Source organism: Anticarsia gemmatalis, chromosome 23, assembly GCF_050436995.1.
Source record: "Anticarsia gemmatalis isolate Benzon Research Colony breed Stoneville strain chromosome 23, ilAntGemm2 primary, whole genome shotgun sequence".
NCBI classification, from domain to species: domain Eukaryota; kingdom Metazoa; phylum Arthropoda; class Insecta; order Lepidoptera; family Erebidae; genus Anticarsia; species Anticarsia gemmatalis.
Window position 1 is genome coordinate 5,331,370 of NC_134767.1, and position 23,347 is coordinate 5,354,716.

At 34.0% G+C, this 23,347-nt stretch overlaps 1 protein-coding gene across 1 annotated transcript in view; it reads left to right on the forward strand.

Annotated features, from left to right (window-relative positions):
* LOC142983088 (uncharacterized) overlaps nucleotides 1–22,337 on the forward strand; it is a 132,057-nt gene extending 109,720 nt beyond the window's left edge. The window contains exons 3-8 of the mRNA XM_076129912.1: nucleotides 10,748–10,956; nucleotides 12,148–12,283; nucleotides 16,099–16,232; nucleotides 17,448–17,563; nucleotides 19,519–19,622; nucleotides 20,084–22,337. Of these exons, the coding sequence (XP_075986027.1) occupies nucleotides 10,748–10,956; nucleotides 12,148–12,283; nucleotides 16,099–16,232; nucleotides 17,448–17,563; nucleotides 19,519–19,622; nucleotides 20,084–20,184 (800 nt within the window). The 3' untranslated portion in view covers nucleotides 20,185–22,337. The remainder of the gene's footprint in view (nucleotides 1–10,747; nucleotides 10,957–12,147; nucleotides 12,284–16,098; nucleotides 16,233–17,447; nucleotides 17,564–19,518; nucleotides 19,623–20,083) is intronic.
* Nucleotides 22,338–23,347: the final 1,010 nt, after the last annotated feature.

A 23,347-nucleotide genomic window follows, 5' to 3' on the forward strand; every position in this document is an offset into this window, starting at 1 on the left:
TACGTTTAACTCAGATAATACATGTTTATAAGTTAAGACAAATAATATGTTTTTTTGCTGACCGCACCTTAAATCTTGTGACCTGGGTTAATCAGACACGAAAAATATTTTACAGAAGATTCTGCCAAAATTATTCTTCGACACACAACTCTAAGCCGATAGAAGCTAGAGCAACCGAAACTTGGCATAAAAATGGCGAATACACACGAGAAAAATCCCGCAATTTTTCTCTCAAAATTACATTATCCTGTAAAATATTCACCTAACAGGGCTTAAAATAAAATATCTTATAGCGTTCAAATGTGAGACATGAAGTTAATGGGGCGAATCATTTTGGTACGCTTAAGTAATCGAAGTGTAAGACTGATAAATTAGGAGGCGTTTGAGACTCGGGATCTCGAACAATCTATGGATCAAAGTGCTTGCTTGAAATATCGCGATTGACGATTCACTCACCTTTTATTTATACGAGCATTTTAAATTTAGTTGAGTGCATAATATGATATTAGTTATTCCTTGAAATATTTTTGGTGTGTATATCAATTGATTGTTTTAAGTATGCCTCTTTATTTGTTTATTTCGTAACTTGATACTAGATTCTGCACTCGACTTTGTCCGGGTGAAAAGATTTCTTAGGGGTAAAAATATCTTATGTGTTAATCCGGCTAATTTTCATTAAAATCCGTCACGTAATTTTTCGTGAATTAATAACAAACATGCATTCATCCATCCTAAATACTTTTGCATTTATAGTATTCGTAGGGTAGCATTTACTACAAAATGGAGTCTGTTATGATTTGAAAGTTCTAATATTTTCAGCTCTTTTGGTCACATTGGTTTCTTGTAAATAACTTGCACATAATTTGGCCAATAAGGAAAATGCTATACGAAGTATAAAACCAAATTATCTATGTAAACTTCATCAGAGTACCAAAAGTATACCGGTAACAGAATATTAAATAGTATTACCAATTTAAATAGGTAAATTCTGTATAAACAATTTTGATTGAAAGGAATATATAATTAAAATCATGCAAATGGCGGACAAAAGATTACAATTAAAATAATCTAGTTATATTGGAAGGTATTTTAATTCTGTTATATCCGAAGGAAAGAGTAGAGGTGTATGAATAAGTACAATACACCCACGATACGGCATAACAAGTCTTTGGACGAGTGTAACAGAAAACGAGTGTAATACCACCCACCCATCTGATTATTCCGTACTGTAGCACAATTCTCTGCAACTATCGACTACCAACAACCGGCTTATCATCGAGAAATTTTGTATGAAAATCTGGTAAGCGCCCAACGGGCGTCGTAAGAACTATTTTTGCAGTACATTCAAAATGTCAAACTCTCGATTCTCGATGTACTGTACTGTCGAGTATCGAGAGTTTGACGTTTTAAATGTACCGCCAAAATAGTTCTTACGAAACCCGGTAGACGCGCTTAAAAGATTTTCGTGTAAAATTTATCGAAAGCTAGTCGGTTGTCGATAGTCGATAGTAGTAGAGAATCGAACTACGAAGCGACTGTAAATAATATTGAACAAAAAAATGAGATATTAGCAGTCAAAGCATATTGAGACCGGTAACAACAACTGAAGGGTGATTTCCTACTACTATCGACAGGCTAGTTATCGTCACCCTCAGGAACTTTCACGTAATATTGTGAATCTTGATCATCATACAAAATAAATATCTCCTTGAGTATGTATTTCTTTCACTGTATGTTTTCATATTTCAATGATGTCAATTATATGTATAGAAAAGTTGAAACTTACATACATACATAAAGACACGCTTTCGAATTTAAATTTGAGCCAGTTAAATTCAATCCGCCTTTAAATGATAGGGGTTGGCAGAGACCAGAAATTGCCACTAATTGTTACGATTCTTACAAACTTAAAAACTAAATACTTATTTGCTATTATATGACCAGTATCCGTATCTACCAAAACAACGACTACTGTAATACGATCCCCGAATAACATAAGCTGTAAGACAGGAAATCCTTAGGAAATAGTTGGAACATCAGAAATGTTTCAATACAGACGAAGCAACGTGATAGAGCTAGTTAATAATAACAAGGAAGTGATCGCGAGAAAGCAAAATGAGCAAGTAGGAAGCAAACTTATACATATAGTATGAAGTAATAAAATATGAATAAGGAAATGAGAGCCTGATTTGATGCGATGGACAAATGTTTGTTAATATCTGAACCAATATTGGTGGTACACAAAACCTCAACTATTTCTGATTGTACGTGCTGTAGTTTAAACTTGATTGTTAGGTGAATAGAGAACTAGAAGTTCTGGGAACCTTTAATTGTATTTTAAACTAACTTTGGGTGTCAATTCAAAATAATAATTTAACAGTTTTAGTTCATATTCAAATTCGAAAAGGTACTTAATAACCCTTTACTGTCCTACTGCTGGGCAAGTGTCTTCTCTGAATGAAGGACTATAACACACTTACGACAAAATTGTACAGCTTGTCTTGAGAATTTTTAACACAGACATGAACATATTATCATACCTCTTATCAGATTAAGTGACAAAAGTTCACAAGAGACGTGTTTCCCAGAATCCAGGTAGTTCAAAAAACATTTATATTACAAATGTAAATATAAAATAAAATATAAATTTTCCCCAAACACCTCTTAGACGTTTCTCGTACACTCCCTCTGATACAATCAAGCCCAACGTTCATACAACGTGACACAATACAAGTCTGAAACGAGCTACTACAAAATTGCCCACGCAAAGGTGACGGTAAATGAAGATAAAAAAGACCGACAAAAAATTCGAGGACGATAAAACCTACGCTTAGTTAAGGGCCCGTATACACATCATCTGCATACATGAAAATTTGCTCGACGAAAAAAGGCATACCTACTACAAATAACATTACAGAAAATTCTTTTCTGCGCTAATCAGTAGCGGAAGTTCCTATGGAGGCAGTTTATCACAACTTCCAGCGAATTTTCTCTTTTGTGACAGAAATTGTAGGGTTACCATGTTATATATTGAACAATAATGGACATACCGTTTTCCTCTAGTCGTTTCAAGATACCGTGTTTGTGCGTCGAGCATGGAAAGGAAGTATCGTGCTTATCAGAGTGTTTGTATCGGCCGTATTTTTGTATTGTATGGGATAGGGAAATCTGTGAGGAATAATTTTTGTTTTTCTTATTTTGTAAAATGTATTATGTTGGGGAAAATTTGCTTACGGTTGGAGTATAATATAATATGAAAACAATCTGTACCTTCTGTCTACTAAATTATACCAGTTATGTTTTTGCTATAGCTTGTGTATAATACAAGATACTTTTAAACAAATAATTAATTATGATTGCACAAATTATATCTATAGTTCGCACATGAATAATAGACGCTTAAAATAATTGGTTTAGACGAAAAAAACTGAACTATACACAATATTAATTTCTTATTCAATTATAAACTTAACGTTCCACAAAACAAAATTAACATTAAATAACATTGAACCAAAAACGCTGACGGAATTAATTCGTAACAGAAAATCCGTTTACATCCTTACATCCGGATTATCCTTTAAAATCTTTTCACATGTTCACCCTCAGTGAGGTAGCGTTAACAAATAAATTGCACAAAAACGTTACCTTACTTCCCGTAGAACATAATTACGGTGACGTATAAATATTGTTGAGAACTTCCGGGGATACCACGTGATGAACACGTCTCATAATATTATGTAATTGGACGGTTTTCGGATGAACTTAATGGTGTATCATTTTTTTCTAAAACAGGAATAGAAGACTGTAAAAGATGTTTAAAGATTGTGATAGTTAAAATTGTGGTGGGCAAATGTGTGTAGATTTTCTTTTTAAAGGGATACAAATAAGACATTTTATCTATCGTTAACGTTGAAATGATGCATCATCATTCATGTTTAAGATAAGCTTTTTGGCTGGTATCTACCAGCAATCGAACAAAGTGGATTTAGTAAATTCTTAAATCTTATCTTTATATAAAAAATGAATTACCGAAATGTATGTACGCGCATAACTTTTAACAACTAAACCGATTTGGATAATTCTTTTTTAACATGGGATCATTGATGGGATCAAAATTCCCACGCGTAAATTGTACTATACCTGGACGGAGTCGGGCCAGTCCCCTAGTAGGATAATAAAATGTGTTGAATTCCGATAAAATTGTTTGTGTAATCTTACAAAAATGTTATACTTGCATAAAATCCTTGAAGCGCATTTTAAACTATGCTTTTAATCAGATCCAACTTTACTTTTATTTACTTAAGTACATTAAAACCACGACTACTGCTATCGCACTGGAACCACATTTAAACGATTAAAAACTTCAAAGGAACTGCAAGACTAGGTACAAGATACGTAGAAAATTGTAGAAAATTCTAGAAAAACTCACGTTGAACCAGCTGCGGTGTACCGTTACGAAACTCACCTAGAAAAAACTTGCTGCACATTTTTATTGGAGTTCAATAAAAACAGTATAGAAAATGTATTATTGTATGTATTACAGGAACTCGTTTACGAAGCGAGGAATTAAATATTCGTGGAGTAGTGTAGCGGGAAATCAAGTAAATATTAATTGTTGTGTAAATATATATGGTAATATTAATTGTGTAGAAATAATTTGTTAATTCCTGAAAGTATGTGTGTAATTTTACGTTAGAATTGGGAATTTTGTTCAGTTAGAAATCTTAAATTAGCACCCAACAATTTATTTATCACATAGTTACAAAACCTTAGTATTTAACTGACAGTTGCCTACCATTTCAGTTAGATACCCGTCAAAAGTAATTCATTTAAATTCCACGGTATTTAAAAAACACACAAAAAACGTTAAATAAATTAGTACATTCCTTATCCAATAAACCTTTCACAAACAAAACAGAACCACTAACTCCGTAAACACGAAACCGCAACCTTTCCCCTTAAAATCTTTAATTACGAAAAACACGGGTTCAAACTGACAAATTAATTCCCAACATCACTTTGCCGAACACGTCTGACAATATGCTGACACAGAGAGCGTCAGTTTTAACGAATGGAAACAAAACAAAGCTCTAGCGAACGTGGGCTCAAAAGTGGAAAACCAATTTCGCTTCGCCGTCCGCCAACCGAAACTCGTTTGGGACACAAGTTTTAAAATAAAAACTAGCACCGCTTGAATACGTTTTCAATCACGATGGGATGTCTAAATCATGTTAAAAGTGAAAGTCTTATATTTGAAAACTAACGTGTCCTCGTAATTTGAAATGGAATAAATACATATATTTAAAAGCTTCTTTTTTTCATAACGTGATATGTAATGTATTTACTAACAATCAATGTTTTAGCTGGCCTGTATAAAATTAAATATTGGGATCAAAAACGGCAAAAAATATATTCAGTGCTGCCTATCACAAAGACCTAAAAAATACTTTCCTGTTCTAATCCTACTGAATGAAAGTTATCTTACTTCCGTATTTATTTTATTTCACGGGAGCGAGAACTCTCACAGTCATTTTTCATTTTTAGCATAATATTTAGTATAGCATTCAATCGATCATCATTATTATTTTATAAAAAACGGGCTCTTCTGGACACTTTTTGGAGAGCAGAGAGTAGCCTTTTATAATATTATTATTATTAATTACATTATCATTATTTGGTACAGTGAGTTATATAATAAACATACATTTATCAAAATTAGTGCCAATCATATATCTTGAAGCGTATAAGTGAGCTACATTATAGAAGTACGAGAATAAAGCAATAAATCGAAAGTTCCCCTAAATATCTGAATGTATAATTCCGAGCCATTTAACCGGTTGCCGAGTTACTTGAGGGCTGTTGATTTAAATTGATGTTTGCCTGTAAGTTAACTCGAGCATGAATTGATTAAAATTAATTCATTTTATTTTATTGATCAAATGCTTATTCAGTGAAGTTGAAATCGAAAACAGATTCGCATAAACAATGGAAGTGTTGCGAAATTTTTGTTTTCCTTGTCCGACTATCAGATTTTAAATAAATAAACAATTTTTGTTGCTTATAAAAAAAATATAGCAATGACGTCAGAATGTGGCACATTTAATTGCAAGAACTAATCACTTGGTCTTGACTTGCTGACTATAATACAAATACTAAGTGTTTTTTGCAGGGAATAGGTCTGTCTAATACCTATTTATCTATTATTTTACTCACATATTGATTACAATTCCATTTTCGTTAGCACACATCTCTCTTGCTGACATAGTATTGTTATAAACGGTAAAAACATCAAACCGATTGATCTAACTGAAATTGGTACATTTCAATTCGGCTGGAGTGACGGACGTCCGCGTAAACCAGTAATTGGTCGCACCACAATAGCAAGTCGCTTCGACACGTTTGTGAAAAGGATATTGACGTATATCGAGCATTTCAAGTTGCACTGTGTTATTGTTTAGATTTGGACGACTCATTTTACATTCTATGAAAGCGCTGAATACATGATTGTTGGTCGTAAGTAAGCAAGAAGAATGTGCTTTGCGTTTGTAGAAAACACAGAAATACATTTTTGATTTTCCTGTACCGCGATTCCCTACCACTATCGTGTACCGACAACCGGCTAGTTATTAAAATTCTATGAGAATCGTTTCAGCGCCTCTAGCGGGCGTTGTAGAAACTATTTTGACAGTCCATTTTAAATGCCAATGAATAGCAGGGATGCACAATATTTTATAAATTTTAAGAAGGTTTTATTCTATATAGCTATTATGAGGTCTATCAATACAAAGGTCTTTTCATTCGACCTGTCTATTTTTTTTTAAGAAACGGTACTAACTTTGATTCTTTTGATTTACTTAAGTAAATAGTGTCACCATAGGTAAAGTACTTGTACTTTTTCGGGTTAGTCGAGCAAAAAATACTTTCCGCAAGTATATTTTACAAATACAAACAATTCCATACCCAACAAACATAAATTAACGGCACATCCACTTGACCAGTCTATCTAATCTAGTGTTCATATTTATTTGCAAGTTGGATATACAGTTAAAATGATAGTATTCGTGTTACCACTATCGGGCCTTTCCAGCTCAATGAATACTGCCCCGGATTTTGTATCGAGTTTTTTATTTTATTTTATTTTAATGGCTTTCGATTTAATGTGTGGTGTTAGATGGTGATGGCAGGGTGGGTTTTAAAGCTTGTTTTTGGTGTATGGATAATAGTTTATTGTTATAGAGTTGGCATTGGTTTAAATTGTTTTAGAAAAATGTGCTGTTTTTGCATGAAGGTTATAAGCTTGATAAATTGTGTTACTATATAAATACATACATAATATCATGCATCTTTTTCAAAGGGGTAGTCAGAGACCAAAGGACGCCACTATGAAAGATCCTTGCAAGCATTGAGTTACTACCCATAACTATAATAATTATATTTTCCGTAGTAACTGGTCATCCAGAAGTTAAACTTTTCAACTTTCTGAAAATCTTTGACTTATCGCAACAACAGCCCTTTTTATTGTTAACGTCGTAGTATTAAGCATCATGGTGATGTCAAACGGTAGAACTACAAAGTTTTTTAGAATACAATCACCTTTTCATTCGACTTGTTATTGGCTTGGTTTATTTATTAATCACAAACAGGGCCATGAACTTTAATTTCAGATCTCCAAAATTTGAGCACTATTATTCACTTATTTTCTTGTAGTATTTATCATACTTCTAAGACGAAGACAATCACTTGTCTATTCATATCAACGAACGTTGTTAAGCGGAACATTCAAGCATAATATATTAAGCACGCTTTTATATTCAACATGGTATAGCGCCAAACAACAGGCCAAACAAAGAGATAAAAGCTTTTTAAATCTCCAAATTTATGGTTTGTTTGTGCAAACCGAATACTATTTGGTAAATCCTGGTTCCCGGGCCGATATTATTTTAATACGTCGGGTTTCGCCACATATTTTATGCGAAATCACGCGTTAGATCATTGGCGAGTTTACGCTGCACGTACGTTTCTATTAGCGTTCCGAAAGGGTTTTTATTTGTTTTCCAAATGTATTTCTGCGTTGCACAGAAATCTCGTGTTTGAACTTTGTTGCATTGTGGATCGTTTGGATTTATACTTTGTTTCCATCGAAGATCAGTTTACATTGTTTTTGCCGTAGAATTGAAATTGAATAACCTAAAAGATTGTGTAAATTGAAATGAATATGCTGGTAGAAGGGAATGAAATGGTGTATTAATTATAAAACGTTTAATGTATAAAATGAGAATACAAGAAACGGTGAGACACTTAAATACTTCATAACAATTATAACGGAACAAGTTTTCGTACTTAAAAAATAAAAGTTTTGAGCGGCCGAAATAATTTCAGCAGCAAAAGAATTTGGCCTACCACAAATAGTTTTGATACAGCCGCATAAATTTCAATACTAAATAGGAATGTGGAACTACCAGGCAATAATAAGGCTTGAGAAGTATTAAGTGGCAGATTTGGAGAGCAAAAAGCCACGATAACAGCAGGGACGTCGTTTAACGTTATAGCCGAACTTCTAACGAGCTGTCATAAACTCGGTATTTACTCGACTCACCTTCAAGGGGCGTTCGAGGTGCTCAAAGTAAAAATGTACTGTACGGACGTTATCGTAAAATCTTATGATGTAACTCCTTGAGCGTCTAGTCTCCTGGTGTGACTGCGGAAGGTGGCATTTTAAATATTTTAACTTTATTTTTCTTAGTGGAAAATGTTGCCATGATCTCCTTTGTAAGATTACGCTGCGATCGGGAATGAAAAAAGAGCTACTCGATTTTAGATTAGAGGTTTGATAAAATATAAGTGATTTTTATAAAATTTTATTTCTCGTCAGCATTTGGATGGAAAAATAGCAAGTTTGAAATACACGTTTTTTTGCTATTCCGTATTTCTCTCGCTATGAAAACTTTCCCGTGTGACCCGTTTTAAACCAAAAGAATATATTTCTTTTTGCAAACCAAAAATTGAGGACCTAAATCCACCTGATCCCGAAAATATTCTACGGCATCAGAAAATATAAAGTTACGTGAAACGGGAGGTCACACTGTAAATGTACAGTTTTTTCTGTCGGAAAAACGCAAAAAAATCCATGTCTGCAGAAAAAAAATCTTCTGTAATAATGCTTAACCTATTGTCAAAGTAGCACAAACCGCCCAAAGTCCTTTGACATGGCCTAACGACTGATATCTTAATAGACAACCACTCCGAAGCACGGAGATGCCCTGTTCAAATACCCCTATGCGGTCACCCATCACTTGAATGACCGCGCCAAGCGTTGCTTAACCCACAGATCGTTTATCGACCGGTAAGTGCAACTGGCTATGGGCGCAAAAAAAATTACATACAGAGACTACATAAGAAAAACAATTTCTTTAAGATTGGTTTTTTATTACCTTCGACTAATGTCAATATATTTTGCAACTATTCTGATCTATTATTTTCACAAAAGTATTCCTCAAATTTCCACACCGTTTTCATCATCGTCACTCCGTAAGTTATTAACTTTTGTGCGTAGTGTCAAAGAAATGACAATAAAAGTAAATTGCCTATTACGATTTACTTTATTACTAACTAGGAATGTCCTTTTGTCCTTCAGTATTGTCTTTAGGCTTTTGAGGTCTTCATGGTTCAAAATGGTTCCTGAACATTTTTGTTTAAGTCTAATAGTTCCATGAGTAAATTAAAGTGTTAAATTTCAATTAATGGTTTTGTTTAAAATAAACAAAAACATTTTTTTTCAAGATTACTTCTTTTTTTAATACATAATAAATAATCTTATGTCAGAATAAATCGCTATCACTGTGGGAGTCTAGCTCACAACCGTAACTCCCGCGCGCCGAATTAGCGGCATAGTGATCAAATAAGTACTCCACCGCGGAAGTCCTCAAATATCACTTTAGCTTTGTAATTTTGCATTGATTGGTTACGATTATAGCTAATATAATTATCTTGATAATCATCAAAATACCATGAATTTACTTTTTTTCTCGTATTCAAAGGGTTATAGTAAGACGTGCTCTTTAGTACTTAACAGAGCTTATTATTCAAGTACCACCGTATCTAAAGTCCACAGATCAAAGAAAAAAGCCATTTGATGATTGCATAGCAAATGTAATTACGTGTCTGTTTCCGCTACATTGAGACCTAAACTCATCAAGGGCGAGCGTAATACAAGAGTCCTTCAGTTTTTTCAGCCTCTTGATCCTGTCATTACGTTGAAGTTCAACCTTCTTTGGGTTCCTCATTCCAATTGGACTTATGAAACCCTATCTATGTATACTTTACAATAAATTGCTGTATCTTTTATAACTTTCCTTATTGTATATTTTACCTATCCTTGTTTATTACCTATATCCTCAGCACATTACATACTTTCTTTTAATTTGCTTTAGGATACGACCCCCACCAACAAAATCGAATACAATAATGTGCTCTGTAGACTACATGACACCAATACTTGGACCTACCCATCGACCTTGAACGAAACGTAGACGTTGTATATTCCTGCTACAGTCACTTGTGAGTTCCCGTATTTTGCCCGCAAAATTAGATGACCGCTGTGTAACAAGAAAATACTTGGCCTTCGTTTCGATGCGGGGAGCATCACACAAATTCCTCACCGCGCGAGAAATGTATAAGTTTTTGCGAATAAGTATTTATTCTTACTGTTAAAAACAAACAATCTAAAGCTATTTTCCTTTGTCCACAGGCACAGTGAACACCCTAAAATCCCTACACATCCACGTCCCAAAAGCAGTTCTAACCGGTCACGACGCGGAACTCATGTGCAACTACGAGCTGGAAGGTGCGCAGCTGTACTCAATAAGATGGTACCGCAATATGATCGAGTTTTATCGCTTCGTGCCGAAGGAGTCCCCGGCGACGAAGGTCTTCCCCGTAGCTGAGATTAAAGTTGATGTAAGTGAAGGTTTGTTTGGTAATATTTTGTAGATTTTAAGTCCTAATGGCTGTTACTATGTTATACACTTGGTTCTGATGACCGATGCGTTTTATCGATTGGTGTGCAGTCTGAAGAAGGTAAAAAAAATGAATGAAGACTAACATCGCCATATTCCAGAAAAAAGTGTTCACCACATACCTAATGTCATAATATTGTAAATTGACACAATCTGCAAAATAGAGATGCCACCAAAAACATTCTGTAAATACTTCAAATCTCGCCGTAAAAAGTTGTGAGATCTATATAATACCAAGTCGATTAATCTATTTAGTCTCTACTTAAAGGACCTTCTGTCTTAAGTTATTACGTATGTTATTATCATGCCAATTTAAAAAAAAATACCTTTAAAACAAATAGACCGACCTGGCCATCGCATGATTTGATTATTAGTTTGTATCACACTACACAGTACGACGAGAAGTTAATGCTCCTGAAATGTTTATGGCGAATTTGTGTTTTCTTGCGATGACCAAGTCGATCTATTTGTTTTAAAGGTATTTTTTTTTAAATTGGCATGATAATAAACCCTATTTGTATTCTAAATTTTAAGCTTCTAAGTCTGCTAGAAGTACCTTAGACTTTTGATGATCGGTGAGTCAGTGAGTCAGTGAGTCAGTGAATCAGTGAATCAGTGAGTGACAAAATTCAGAAATTTTAACAAGTTGTCATTCTAAAACTACTGGTTCAAATTGACTGAAATTTTAAATATACCGTGTTTATACAATGACTGATAAGTTGCTGAAAATCCAGGCTTCTTGTTTTATCCACAACGAAATTATAGGGGTGTCAAAAATAGCCCGAATTGCTTCGAGAAAAGGATGTTACGGCCGTGCCGCTTTTTTTTGCTCGACTTGCGGGGGCACTTCCGTGCCCCCAGATTTTATATGCCTAAGCACAATTCAAGCCTTGATGTCATAATTTTGTAAATCGGCATACATTTGGAAACTTGATGTACCCAAGATCAGTTCTAGTTTTTGGCGATCATAAAATTACCGGATCATTTGCTATGGAATCTATTTCTCAAGATAAAATCTACAGGCAAATTATGATGATCAATTGTTGCTCTATATTACTTCACATTTGCAATATTTATTTGCCGAAAAGAGTGCCAGTTCTTGAGTGTCACTCACCCCATACTTTTCTTCCAGGTAGCAGCATCAGATCAGAACAGAGTGGTACTCACAGAAGTAGACCGAACACTAACAGGAGAATACCAGTGCGAGGTATCAGCTGATGCTCCTCTCTTCCACACAGACATCAAATCAGCTGAAATGGTGGTTGTAGGTGAGTAAACTAATATGTACTTTATTTTAATAGGGGTAGAGTTCAATTTCAATTCAGCGATACGGTTTTGAGTAGTAAAGTTTCTGCTAATGGAAAAGTAAGTAGCGAACTGGGTTGCTTTTGAAATGTTTCAAGTGGATGAAAGTGATTTTCGATATATAATCGTATAGTAAATTTAGACCAAAAGTAGTTTGAAATGTTTAAAATTAATAAGTTGTAAAATCGTCAACTTTATGGATTAAAACGAATTTCTAGTTTCATGATTTAATGTAGATCACAAATTACAAACTCTATACTTTTATCTAAATATAATGAAAATTAAATTAAATAATCCAACTAGGATGTACCTAGATCCTTTACATTTCATTTCACTGAAAATATTGGGTCTTTAGTCATTTCGCACCACAAGCTATTCGCCCCGCGTTGCGAATCGCCGAAGTACTGTTTCTGAATGGGTCCTTTCGCACCGCAGTGGTTGGAGCAGGGCGAATGGCCTGAGGTATATTTTTGAATAGGTCGATTCGGACCGATGACAAATTGAGTCAATATCCCTTAAGTAGCTCTGATTTGGACTCATAAAATTCCAATCGACAATTTATACAGGTGAGAAGAAAAGTGGTTGTTGAGAAAAAATCCTATAGTATAAGTTTAGACATAATTTAAACGGCATGGCATAGTCATTTTAATTTTATTAGATAATGATGATTTTATATACTACATAAAGGGAAATCAACACAAAATAAACACAAGTTTTAGTAATATGGCTACTTTAAACTAACTTTTGATAAACACAGATTACGATGTACATTACAATTTGCAAAATCACAGGAACTAACTCTAACCTTTTATGTTGTTATGTGGAGTAATATTTTGTGTTCAGTTGTACCATAATACATGCATTCACCAACTCAATAAAAAACTTGTGGTCCGAATCGACCCATTGTAAGAAGTTATTGGGCGATTCGCACCGCGGTATGAAACGACCCATTCAGAAATGAGACTTGGACGATTCGCACCGCGGGGCGAATCACTTGCGGTGCGAAACGCCTAAAGACCCAAAATATTAGGGCTAAAAGATTTACATAAATAAATTACATTGTACCTCCACCAGAAGATATAGTCTAAATGACTTGTAAAGCCAATTTTCTTTTATAATTTGTTTAGTTCCTTTGAATTATACTCTCTTTTTGCAAAGGTAATAAAAGATAGACCTTATTTATACTGTTATGACCTTTTTGCTTTACTTTATTTAATTAGGATGGTTAATCTGGCAGCTAAAGGAATAAACTGGGTCTTTGCTTGTTATATTCTGTAAATAGACTTTACAGTCGTAAAATGTTTAAGTGATAATTCTTAAGATTTGTTGACTGGATTTAAAGAAGGCTGCATACTGTAGCTCGATTCTCTATTACTACCGACTACCGGACTACCGACCTGTCATCGAGAAATTTTGTATGAAAATCGGACCTCCTCGGATCCTCTGACGGGTGTTGTACTAACTATTTTGGCAGTACATTCTAAATGTCAAACTTTCGATACTCGACAGTACCAACTGTTCAGAATCGCGCTACTGAAGCCGGCTCTTGTCTAGGGCTTAAATTTTTCATAATGAGATATATAATATTGACCAGCGTGGTGAACACGAGGCTTAGCTCCTTCCTCGTTTGGGAGGAAACGCTTGCCCAGCTGCAGTAGAGAAATAACTGGTATAAAAAAAATATTCTGTCATACATTTTGCATAGGACCGTTTACACTGTGCTATAGTGCACATTACATCCCGGTTCAAGTAATTACGTAGACTCACATATATGTAAATGTCAAATTTTCATCGATAAACTCAACTAATTATAAATATTTTTATAATGTCTGAAGCATGTAGGTAAAACTAATTGGTTTATGTATACACAGCTGGCAATTTAATAAGATTGTTAACTACAAACATTGGCTGAATTTTAATTTTAATTACTGCAAATGTTCTGAACTATACAATATTAAAAATCTACTTCTTCCATGTACACAACATTTACTAATGCTGGTGTATGTTCCACGCCACATTAGTTAGTAGAATCACAATGCGAAAAAAACAAGGTCTCGTGTATTTATAGAACAAAAGCGAACAGAACGCCCATATTTACATCCTACATGCTCCGTGCATGGTTCATATCACACTTTTCCTGTGTATCCCAAGCTTACATTATGAGGGTTCGATCACGTTACGTATTCCATCGTTTGAATGCTACCCAAAAGTGAAAACGCGCAACGGCCCGACAAATAGTTCCTGAATTATATTGTTGAAAACAAAAGCGGCCAGTGTTATCAGTCAAAAAGGTCCGGTCACCATCTGCCTCTCAATATTCCCTCCCTTTTACGGAATCTTTTATTAGGATTGGTGAAATATTGCATATTCACAACGCTGCTGGCATTTTGACGGCAAAAATATACCGTCCAGTTCGATTTCAATCTAGAAGCAAGAGGATTTCTGTTTTCCACAACGGCATGGTCTAATTTCGCAATTTCAAAATTCGACGGTTCGCGCTTTGAGAAGAGTATCGTTCAAATATTTTATTGAAAGCTCTCGTATTGTTTTAACGGCTTTGTTTGAGTTTCAATTAATTTAAAATGTTGTACGTGTATGTTGTATGCGCTTTATTGTTATATAAAATTGGTTATGAATTTAAATAATTGGCTGGGAATTGATCAGTGGGATAAGTGTAGTACAAAAAAAAAGGTTGATTTTTAGCATATTGGAATTATATTAATACCGTTATAATAATAAAACTATTGAACTGGTACAAACTTTCAGAGGATTGATGATTACGCAGTTATCTGGACAAATATTTCGCCTTTTCATCACGTAACAAAGTTCTAAGAAACATTGCCCGCGGCTAATTTAACACTCAAAATTCCCGGTTAAGAACAAACGCTAATATTATTATTATGTAAATCTTGCCCTTTTCACGAATAAGCATTATACAGTTAGAATTAATACCTACGTACTACGATTCACAAGTTAATTGAAATAAAGAGAAAATAATAATTTCTAGAACGAATGGGGTCTCATTAATATTCAGGACCTCACAATTAACGTTGGCTAGGCACCGCGCAATTTAGTGTGGCTTGCCAAAATTCCTGAATTATCAATTAGAAAGATTATTAACAGAATTTTATTTAAAAAATATGGGTTAATTAAACGTAAAACAGCTAGGTCTGCAGCGCTAAAAGTCTGAAATTTCGCTTTGCGCAACGCCTTAATTATCTAACCATTTCTGTCGTCTATTCTAGAACGTCGAAAGTACTGAACAGAATAATAATATAATCGATTTTTTACCACTTTTGACTTAACATGATGTATAAAAAAATAATCAGCGCCCCTAACGTATCTTACAGGAACTATTTTCTTTAAATGGTTGAAAATTTCAGTAGCTCGGTATTAGTCGATTATGCCGCCTATGGAAAATCACACTACAAAGATCAGGGAATTTGACCAATGATCATAATTTTAGTGCTTCTATATTTATTATATTTATATTATTCGTATGGTTAGTGGTCAGCCTAGTGTCAAAGTTGTTCAAGCCGCCCGAAGACCTTTGACATGGCTTAACGAATGTTATCTTAATAGACAACAGCCGGGACTGACTTTTTACGTGCCCTCCGAAGCAAGGAGATGCCCAGCTCAATTACCACTATGCGGTCACCCATCTATGGAATGACCGCGGCAATTGCTCAACCCACAGATCGTTTACCGACCGGTGAGCGCCGCCTATGGGCGTCTATATAGTTTCAGTTAACAATATAGTGTATTTATTGTCCAACAGAGCCGCCACTAACAAGTCCAAACGTGACATCGGACAGGCTATCCTACGTCGGCGGGGATCATATTCGAGCGAACTGTTCGTCACCGCCGTCGCTCCCCGCGGCCAACGTCACGTGGTACGTCAACGAGCAAATGGTGAGTTATGACGTCATTATATTGTATGATTGGTAATTGATGTATGTGAATGATGGTGCCAATTTCACCTGGCATGTTGGAATATTAGGTTTAATTATTGTAATGCTAGAGTGAGTATTCTAGATTGTATTAAGATCCCATTGGGTGTAAAAATAAAAGTTGGAACCTCTAAGGCTTTAATCAGTTTGTTTTAAGTTATGTTAAATAAGAAACAAACGAATCTGCCATTGATTTTATTTAAGTTCTAGACATATTTACTTTCACAATTCTCTTCACAATTGGTTACGCACTTACATGCAGGGCTAGTTTCTGATGAAATATATAAGCCGAAGTTTTTCTCTCTTTTGATATAATATTTGCAGTATTTACACCCTAAATCAAAAGAACCATCTCATTGGCATTTAGTTTTGATAAAAGTTTATGAAACACAAACTTTCGAAACGGTTAACTATAATAATATGTCACAACCATCCTCCTCAACCCTACCACAGTCTTTATGATTTAACAAACATACGCCTATATCTGTAGAACAAATCTAAAACACTAAAAACATCAATCCTACGCACAGAGCAACAACAAAAGGTCCTATTACCATCGACGATTGCAGTCCGATGTTGTCAATACAACCGGACACTGTTCACTCGACCGACATAATCCCACAGTTAGTTCTACAATACCACACAAAGTTTTATAGACGGGGATTTACTCGACCATTAGAGAGAAATGTCATTGTCTGTTCTGTTACAGAAATACGATTAATTGTTTTTAATCTTTATTTGTTAGAGATTTAACTTTTATATTCAATTGTGAAAACTATGTATTTTCAACTGTATTTTGAATGAATAAAAATAGTTCTATTGTCACAAACTGCTTACCATTTGAATTTGGATGACATAGTTAGTTTATATCGTAGAATCCGAATGTCAAGTTGTGCTCCCTACTTTCTGGATAAGCAAATCATTGCCAAATCAATTTCTTACCCCTCATTTCTGTAAAAAACTTCATTTTAAAGAATTTAAAATTCCAAATCTAAAACTTTGACGTGGTGTATTCATTATTTATTTTCAGTATTTTTGTGTTCGACTACAAGGCAAAGGCTTCCTTTTTTTGTGAATTAATGGTGAAAATGTATTACAGAAGACTCACAATTTCTACTAACGTAAATCATAGTTACAACTATCTTGTCGTCAAATCCTAACGTGATTTAACTTACAGGTGCCCGGTTTCACCGCGAACCACGTGTTGAACTTCAGTAACGGTTACGCCTCTAGTCTAGCCACGTTAGAACTGGAGGCTGCTCTGCATTCGCCAGTGCCTACGCTCATGATTCGGTAAGTTCACTTTCCTTTTCTTCTACCCAATGCCCGAGAGTTAGGAACAATGACAGGATAAAAATGTGGGTAGTTAAAGGCATAATAGCAATGAAATTGCTTTTCCAACTAATCAACTGCAATTTTTACTGGTTTTTAAGAAATATTAGGTCGAAAACTTGTAATAAAATCTCTTTGGCTTCAAGAATCGTAAATGAGTACACGGTTCATTTGGTTTCTTTGAGTGAGGTCGTGAGGTACCCAAATATCGAGCTTTTTTGTGTACAGAAAAGATTTTATTACAAGTACATACATACTATAATGCAAAAAGACTTTTTCCCGCACCTAGCATATTGTTTTTTAATTTCTGGAATTTTCATCGACCAATTTCTTTAAGTGCCTTTTTTTCCCAAGAATAAGTAATTCCTTCAATATTCATTTCCTCAATCTCATCTGGAATATTGGTGAAAATTTCAACGATACTTAACAAAGTCTGTAACCACGAAACCGCGTGCTCCAGTGGCGGGCTCTATCGGCGAGCTTAATAAGACCGCAACATTCGTCAGTGGATTACCTCAGCTACCTGTATCTGCTCTTGCGTTGAGGACTTTGTTTTAGGAGCGATAAAGTGACATTTTATTTTTAAGATTTATTTTGGTTTTATCAATTAGCGTTATTGGTCATCAGATTTTTTTGGGTTGACAAATGATGAAAATGCTTTTTGATTGTAATAAACCAGTTTTCTTTTTTATATATTATGATGTATGTTCTGGGGGGCTATCACGTATCTGAGTTGTCAAACATTTGATAGCCATTATGCTGTACATTGTTTACTCTCTTAGAATATTGTGATCAACACGTTACGTCAAAGCAGCAATGTTCTGAATAGTGACCATAAATTTGACGTACACTAGCTGTCTGAAGATACGTGATAAGCCCGCTGGAAATATAGAATTGTGACAACTATTTTAATAGTGAAAAGCTTAATAATTATTTGGAACGCCACAGACATTTCACCCGATTTTTTCGTCAATTCCGTAAAATAATTTTTGGTAATTATGTCTCTTAATTTTTTTGATTCCATACTCCATTGGTAGTGTGGGTCCTCCGCTAAAAATACGCATTGTCTAAAATCTTTGTCTAAACTACTAGTAAAAAACTTAAGTTTAACACAACTATGATGTTACACTATAATGTTCTATAACAAGTTATGGTTTAAACTGGTTGCAAAGTATTAATAGCTTCATAAAACTAAAGCAGAGTAAACATTGTACAGTCCAACTACTTTCAAACATCTCAGCATTTATATTCCTATTCTGACATAGTTGCAAATGCGAATGGATGAGACAAAGTATTAGCTATCTCTTTTCTTTGTATGAAATTGCTTTGGGTAACAGGTATGATCATAAAATACTTTGGGAAAAGAAAGTTAGATGTAAAAATGTATACAGTTAGAATAACATGTATGTATATACTGACTGTGTGAAAGTCATATCGATAATTAAAAGTAATCTTGTCATACTCCTCGACAATACGAACAACACTTAAGCCAAAAACCATTAAATAGAATATAAAAGTAACAACATTTAGTGGACTAAATGTAGCAGTGGGTCAGTACTGGAGTTCTGACCCACTGCTAGGCAAAAATCTGATGCCGAAATAAAGGAGGGGATTAATAGAAAAAGAAAATTACACGATGTACCTACGTTAAAGTCATGCTGTAACATACGCTTTCAATATGAAAATACCATGTTAGAAGTTTTACAATCTATTGATAATTATAATATTGCATTTGTCAGCCCAAAACTAGACAGCTAATGTCTAGTTTTGGGCTGATACGAAAAGCACTGGATAACACCACATAAAGTGGAATTTCTCTCCTAGAAAATTCGGGCAACCGAAGTGATTGTTCGCCCGTTAAAAAAAGGCTAATACACAATGGAAGGCAAAATATTTGTAACATAATTCTGTTTCAGGTGTGAAGCGTCGATTTTCGATGTGTGGAGATCGACCAGTCACACGATAGTGTTACGAGAGAGGAGTGCTAATCCCGCGTCTGCTTTGGGCAGAAGTCTTACTGGTATGTATAAAATAATACAAAAAGTACCCCACTGCATACGATACGATTATGAAGAAAGAATACGATACTTAGAACAATTCAAAAGTATTGGATAAACAAAACATGTGCAATGCAAAGATAGTGTAGGGAAGCTCCATAATTACATAGACTTTTGCCGTTTTGCCAGAGGCAATTGTTTATTCCGTGCCAGTAGTAAAGGGTATCTTCCGACATTTTTGATTCAAAAGAACTAGAATGTTGTAACAGTTTGTTACTTTTACAGGCGAAATAGAATTTGTATAAATTCTCCACTAGATCATAGTGATTACGGCGTATTGACGTACACTGGTAAAATTGTCCTGAAAGCTGAGATACGGATTCAGGACTATTCTACATGTAATATTATAATCACATGTAATATTATAAAGAGTTAGGCATTGGTATCATGGATTTGTATAGAACTGTCGTTTTGTTTCTTGCAGGTGCAGCCACGGAAACGTGTTTACCTACAATAATGGTGTTGATAATACAATTTTTTCTACAACTGTTACTGCAGAGGTACAGTGGGACTTCAATCAGATAGCTGTTTCACAAACAAAGATTAATATAAATAATAATTTGTACGTTAATACTTTAGTGAACACGGCTCAGGGTTTGAAGAAAATGAATGAAATAAATAAAAATATTGTAACGAGAATACAATAATGAAAGTATTTTTTCATTTATTATTTGCGACGATATTATTAATTCAATTAATAAAAATGTAACTACAAAAGCTATGTTGAAATTCCGATTGGAATGTTGATTTAGTTTAAATAAAAACAATTATTAATTCTCTTTGTTGTAAAACCTTATCCACTTGTTTTGTAAACGTCAAATTTAATGACATTGATAAGTATTCTCAAGATTTATAAATTCCCCTTTTAACTCTGAGTTTTTCAAAAGGTTTGTCAATACAGTCGACGTTGCACCCTGTGAAGGAATTGAGCGTGAAAATCTAATAATTACTGTTCAAATGTTTTATAATTTACGTCTAATTTAGAAAATATACTGTTAACATAGACTGATTATATAGAATAATTTGTGTAAATAATAATTATATTTAGAATTGTTTGTAAATATTTACAAACTAAATAATGTTCGTATTTAATAATAACGTTAATATTTCGTATAAAATAAGTGTTAGTCCAATTTATTGTAGCTGCAAATGTGAACTCAAATTATTGTTTATTCATTTGTAATGTTATATTATGTTATTGTTTGATGAAAATGATTAATAATTTATGGTTCGCGTTATAACCGTAATGAGTCTAAAACTGAGCTATCATTTTTACAAATACCATACCTCGTTAATATTGCATGCCTACCTATTGTTCAACACATTTTATTTGGGGGTATACAATCTCAACAAGCCCGCACTTGGACAGGGTGGTGGACATAAGGCCTAATCCCTCCGTCCCTTGTGAGGAGATCCTTGCCCAGCAGTGGGACAGTAACGGGTAAAAATGCTACCTCAGTTCTTAAGGCACATAAGCATATTTTTTCTTATAAAATAAACGTCTATATTATTATTATAATTGGGTTATCATAACAATAATAGCAATGTAAAAATACACGTTTCTTTACTATATTATTTCAACCGTTTTATTTCATTTAGAAGTAGTTACAAGGCTGTGTTTAAAATAAAATGTCGAGCTATTATTGTTATTTGAAATAGTTGATTTAATTTGCTATATTTTAAAAATTGATGGTGCATTTAAATAATTGTATGATATTATAATAAAATGTTATAAATTGTGAACGATTACAAAATGTATATAAGTCGAGAATTTCAGTAAGATTAATGTTCATAAGGCCAGGGATATTATGTATTGTATAAATTGTTTTTTAATTGATAGAATAAGGTACAGTACGTGAAATTATAATTTTTCAAGAGTATAATTATAAAAAAACTATCTCTTACTAAAGTAATATAGACAGACATTCATGCAAAGTTTAAAATGAATTATTTTATTAATGCATACGATTAATGACTGCTTTGCATATATAAAGTAAAGTTGTGCACACAAGATATCTACGAAATATTTTTCGGGTTTTAGACCATCCCATTATCTTCAAAGATGATACAGTATCTTCACAATGTTTCTAAAAACGAGCCATGACAAGTATTTTGGCTAGAAAAGTGGATTCACAACAAAAATACATAATCCATGGTACATCTACGTAACCATGAATATGAGCCTCACATTGTTTATTTTATGCGAGAAATTTCATCATGCCGAGTGGCTCACGCATAATCAACTCTTGTTACCCCTTCCAAATTATGCATAATCTTCACAACTATAGGGAAACTTGTATTTTGCATGAAAGTTTACTCATATTGTACACAATTTAAAGTTTTAGCAGCATATTGTCGGAACAATACGTGTATTTACACCCAACATTGCATTGACATAAATTACCATAAGTATCGTTCCCGAATGACTTTAGTACATCAATTCTGTGTAACTATTGTTAATAAACATAATTTTGAAGTAACAGTAATTTTTGTCATCTTGATCCCTCAACACACCTTTAATTGTTTGTCAACGAAACTTTTATTTATCACCAGTTCCAGGTTTTGATTGAATTATAATGAAATTTTTCCTACATTCTATTCTACAATATATTCACCTAATTGTGCATTAAATTGAAAATAATTCTAGTGGATAATGTATTGATAAAATAAACGGGAAATAAAAAAAATAAAGAAGTAATAATTGTACATTCTGTTCTTTTATTTTTTCCACCTAAAAGCATCAACAATATAAAATACGGCACTCAAAGTCCGAACACCATTTTTTTTCAAACTGTCGGTTTCATACAAAAGTATTATTATTAAATTTATTGGTCGTATGGTTAGTCAAGTGGTCAACTTGGTGTCAAAAATGTTCAAGCCCCCCGAGAGGCCTTTGACATGGCTTAACGACTGTTATCTTACTAGACTACAGCCGGGATTTAATACGTGCCCTCCGAAGCAAGGGGATGCCCAACTCAAATACCACTATGCGGTCACCCATCTATGCAATGACCGCGCCAAGCGTTGCTTAACCCATAGATCGTTTACCGACCGGTGAGCGCAACTGGCTATAGGCGCCTCGCCCATACAAAAGTTACCAATTGGTTTATAAAACTATAGTTAATATCAGTCTATAAGATAAGATCGATCTGAGTGTTGTAGACAACTCACAGTTTGTAGTCAACAAGATTTTCATGTACGGTTTTAATTAAATTAACTAGGATGCCAGAATGGGTTATCTAAGTGCATCCAACTAATATTCTATTATCCTATTATGTCTAGACCCAAATAACATACAGCTGTGTTATCTTGCGTGACTGCAAGTCGAATAATAAGCTTAAGAATAGACTAGGAAGAAGTAATTAAAACCGGATTACGAGAGAAACAGACTAGTTCAGAGTGCAACGAAACATGTTACTAAGTAGTGAAACTTTGATTCCATTTTGTACAGTGTGTTTTGTGACTGTACAAACTTTCGAAGGGTTACCCCAAATAGCAATTTTTGAAGGTTGGCAAATGATTATTTTTGTCGATGAGAAGAGTAAATGAAGTAACGTATTACTTTTTACCAAGTTCTTTTTTATGCAGGAGACAAGTTTTCATAGAGTCTTAATATTTAGTTTTACTATTGCCATGAAAATTTAAATTGAAGTTAAATTTGAAGGAAATTTATAACATTATTTAACAC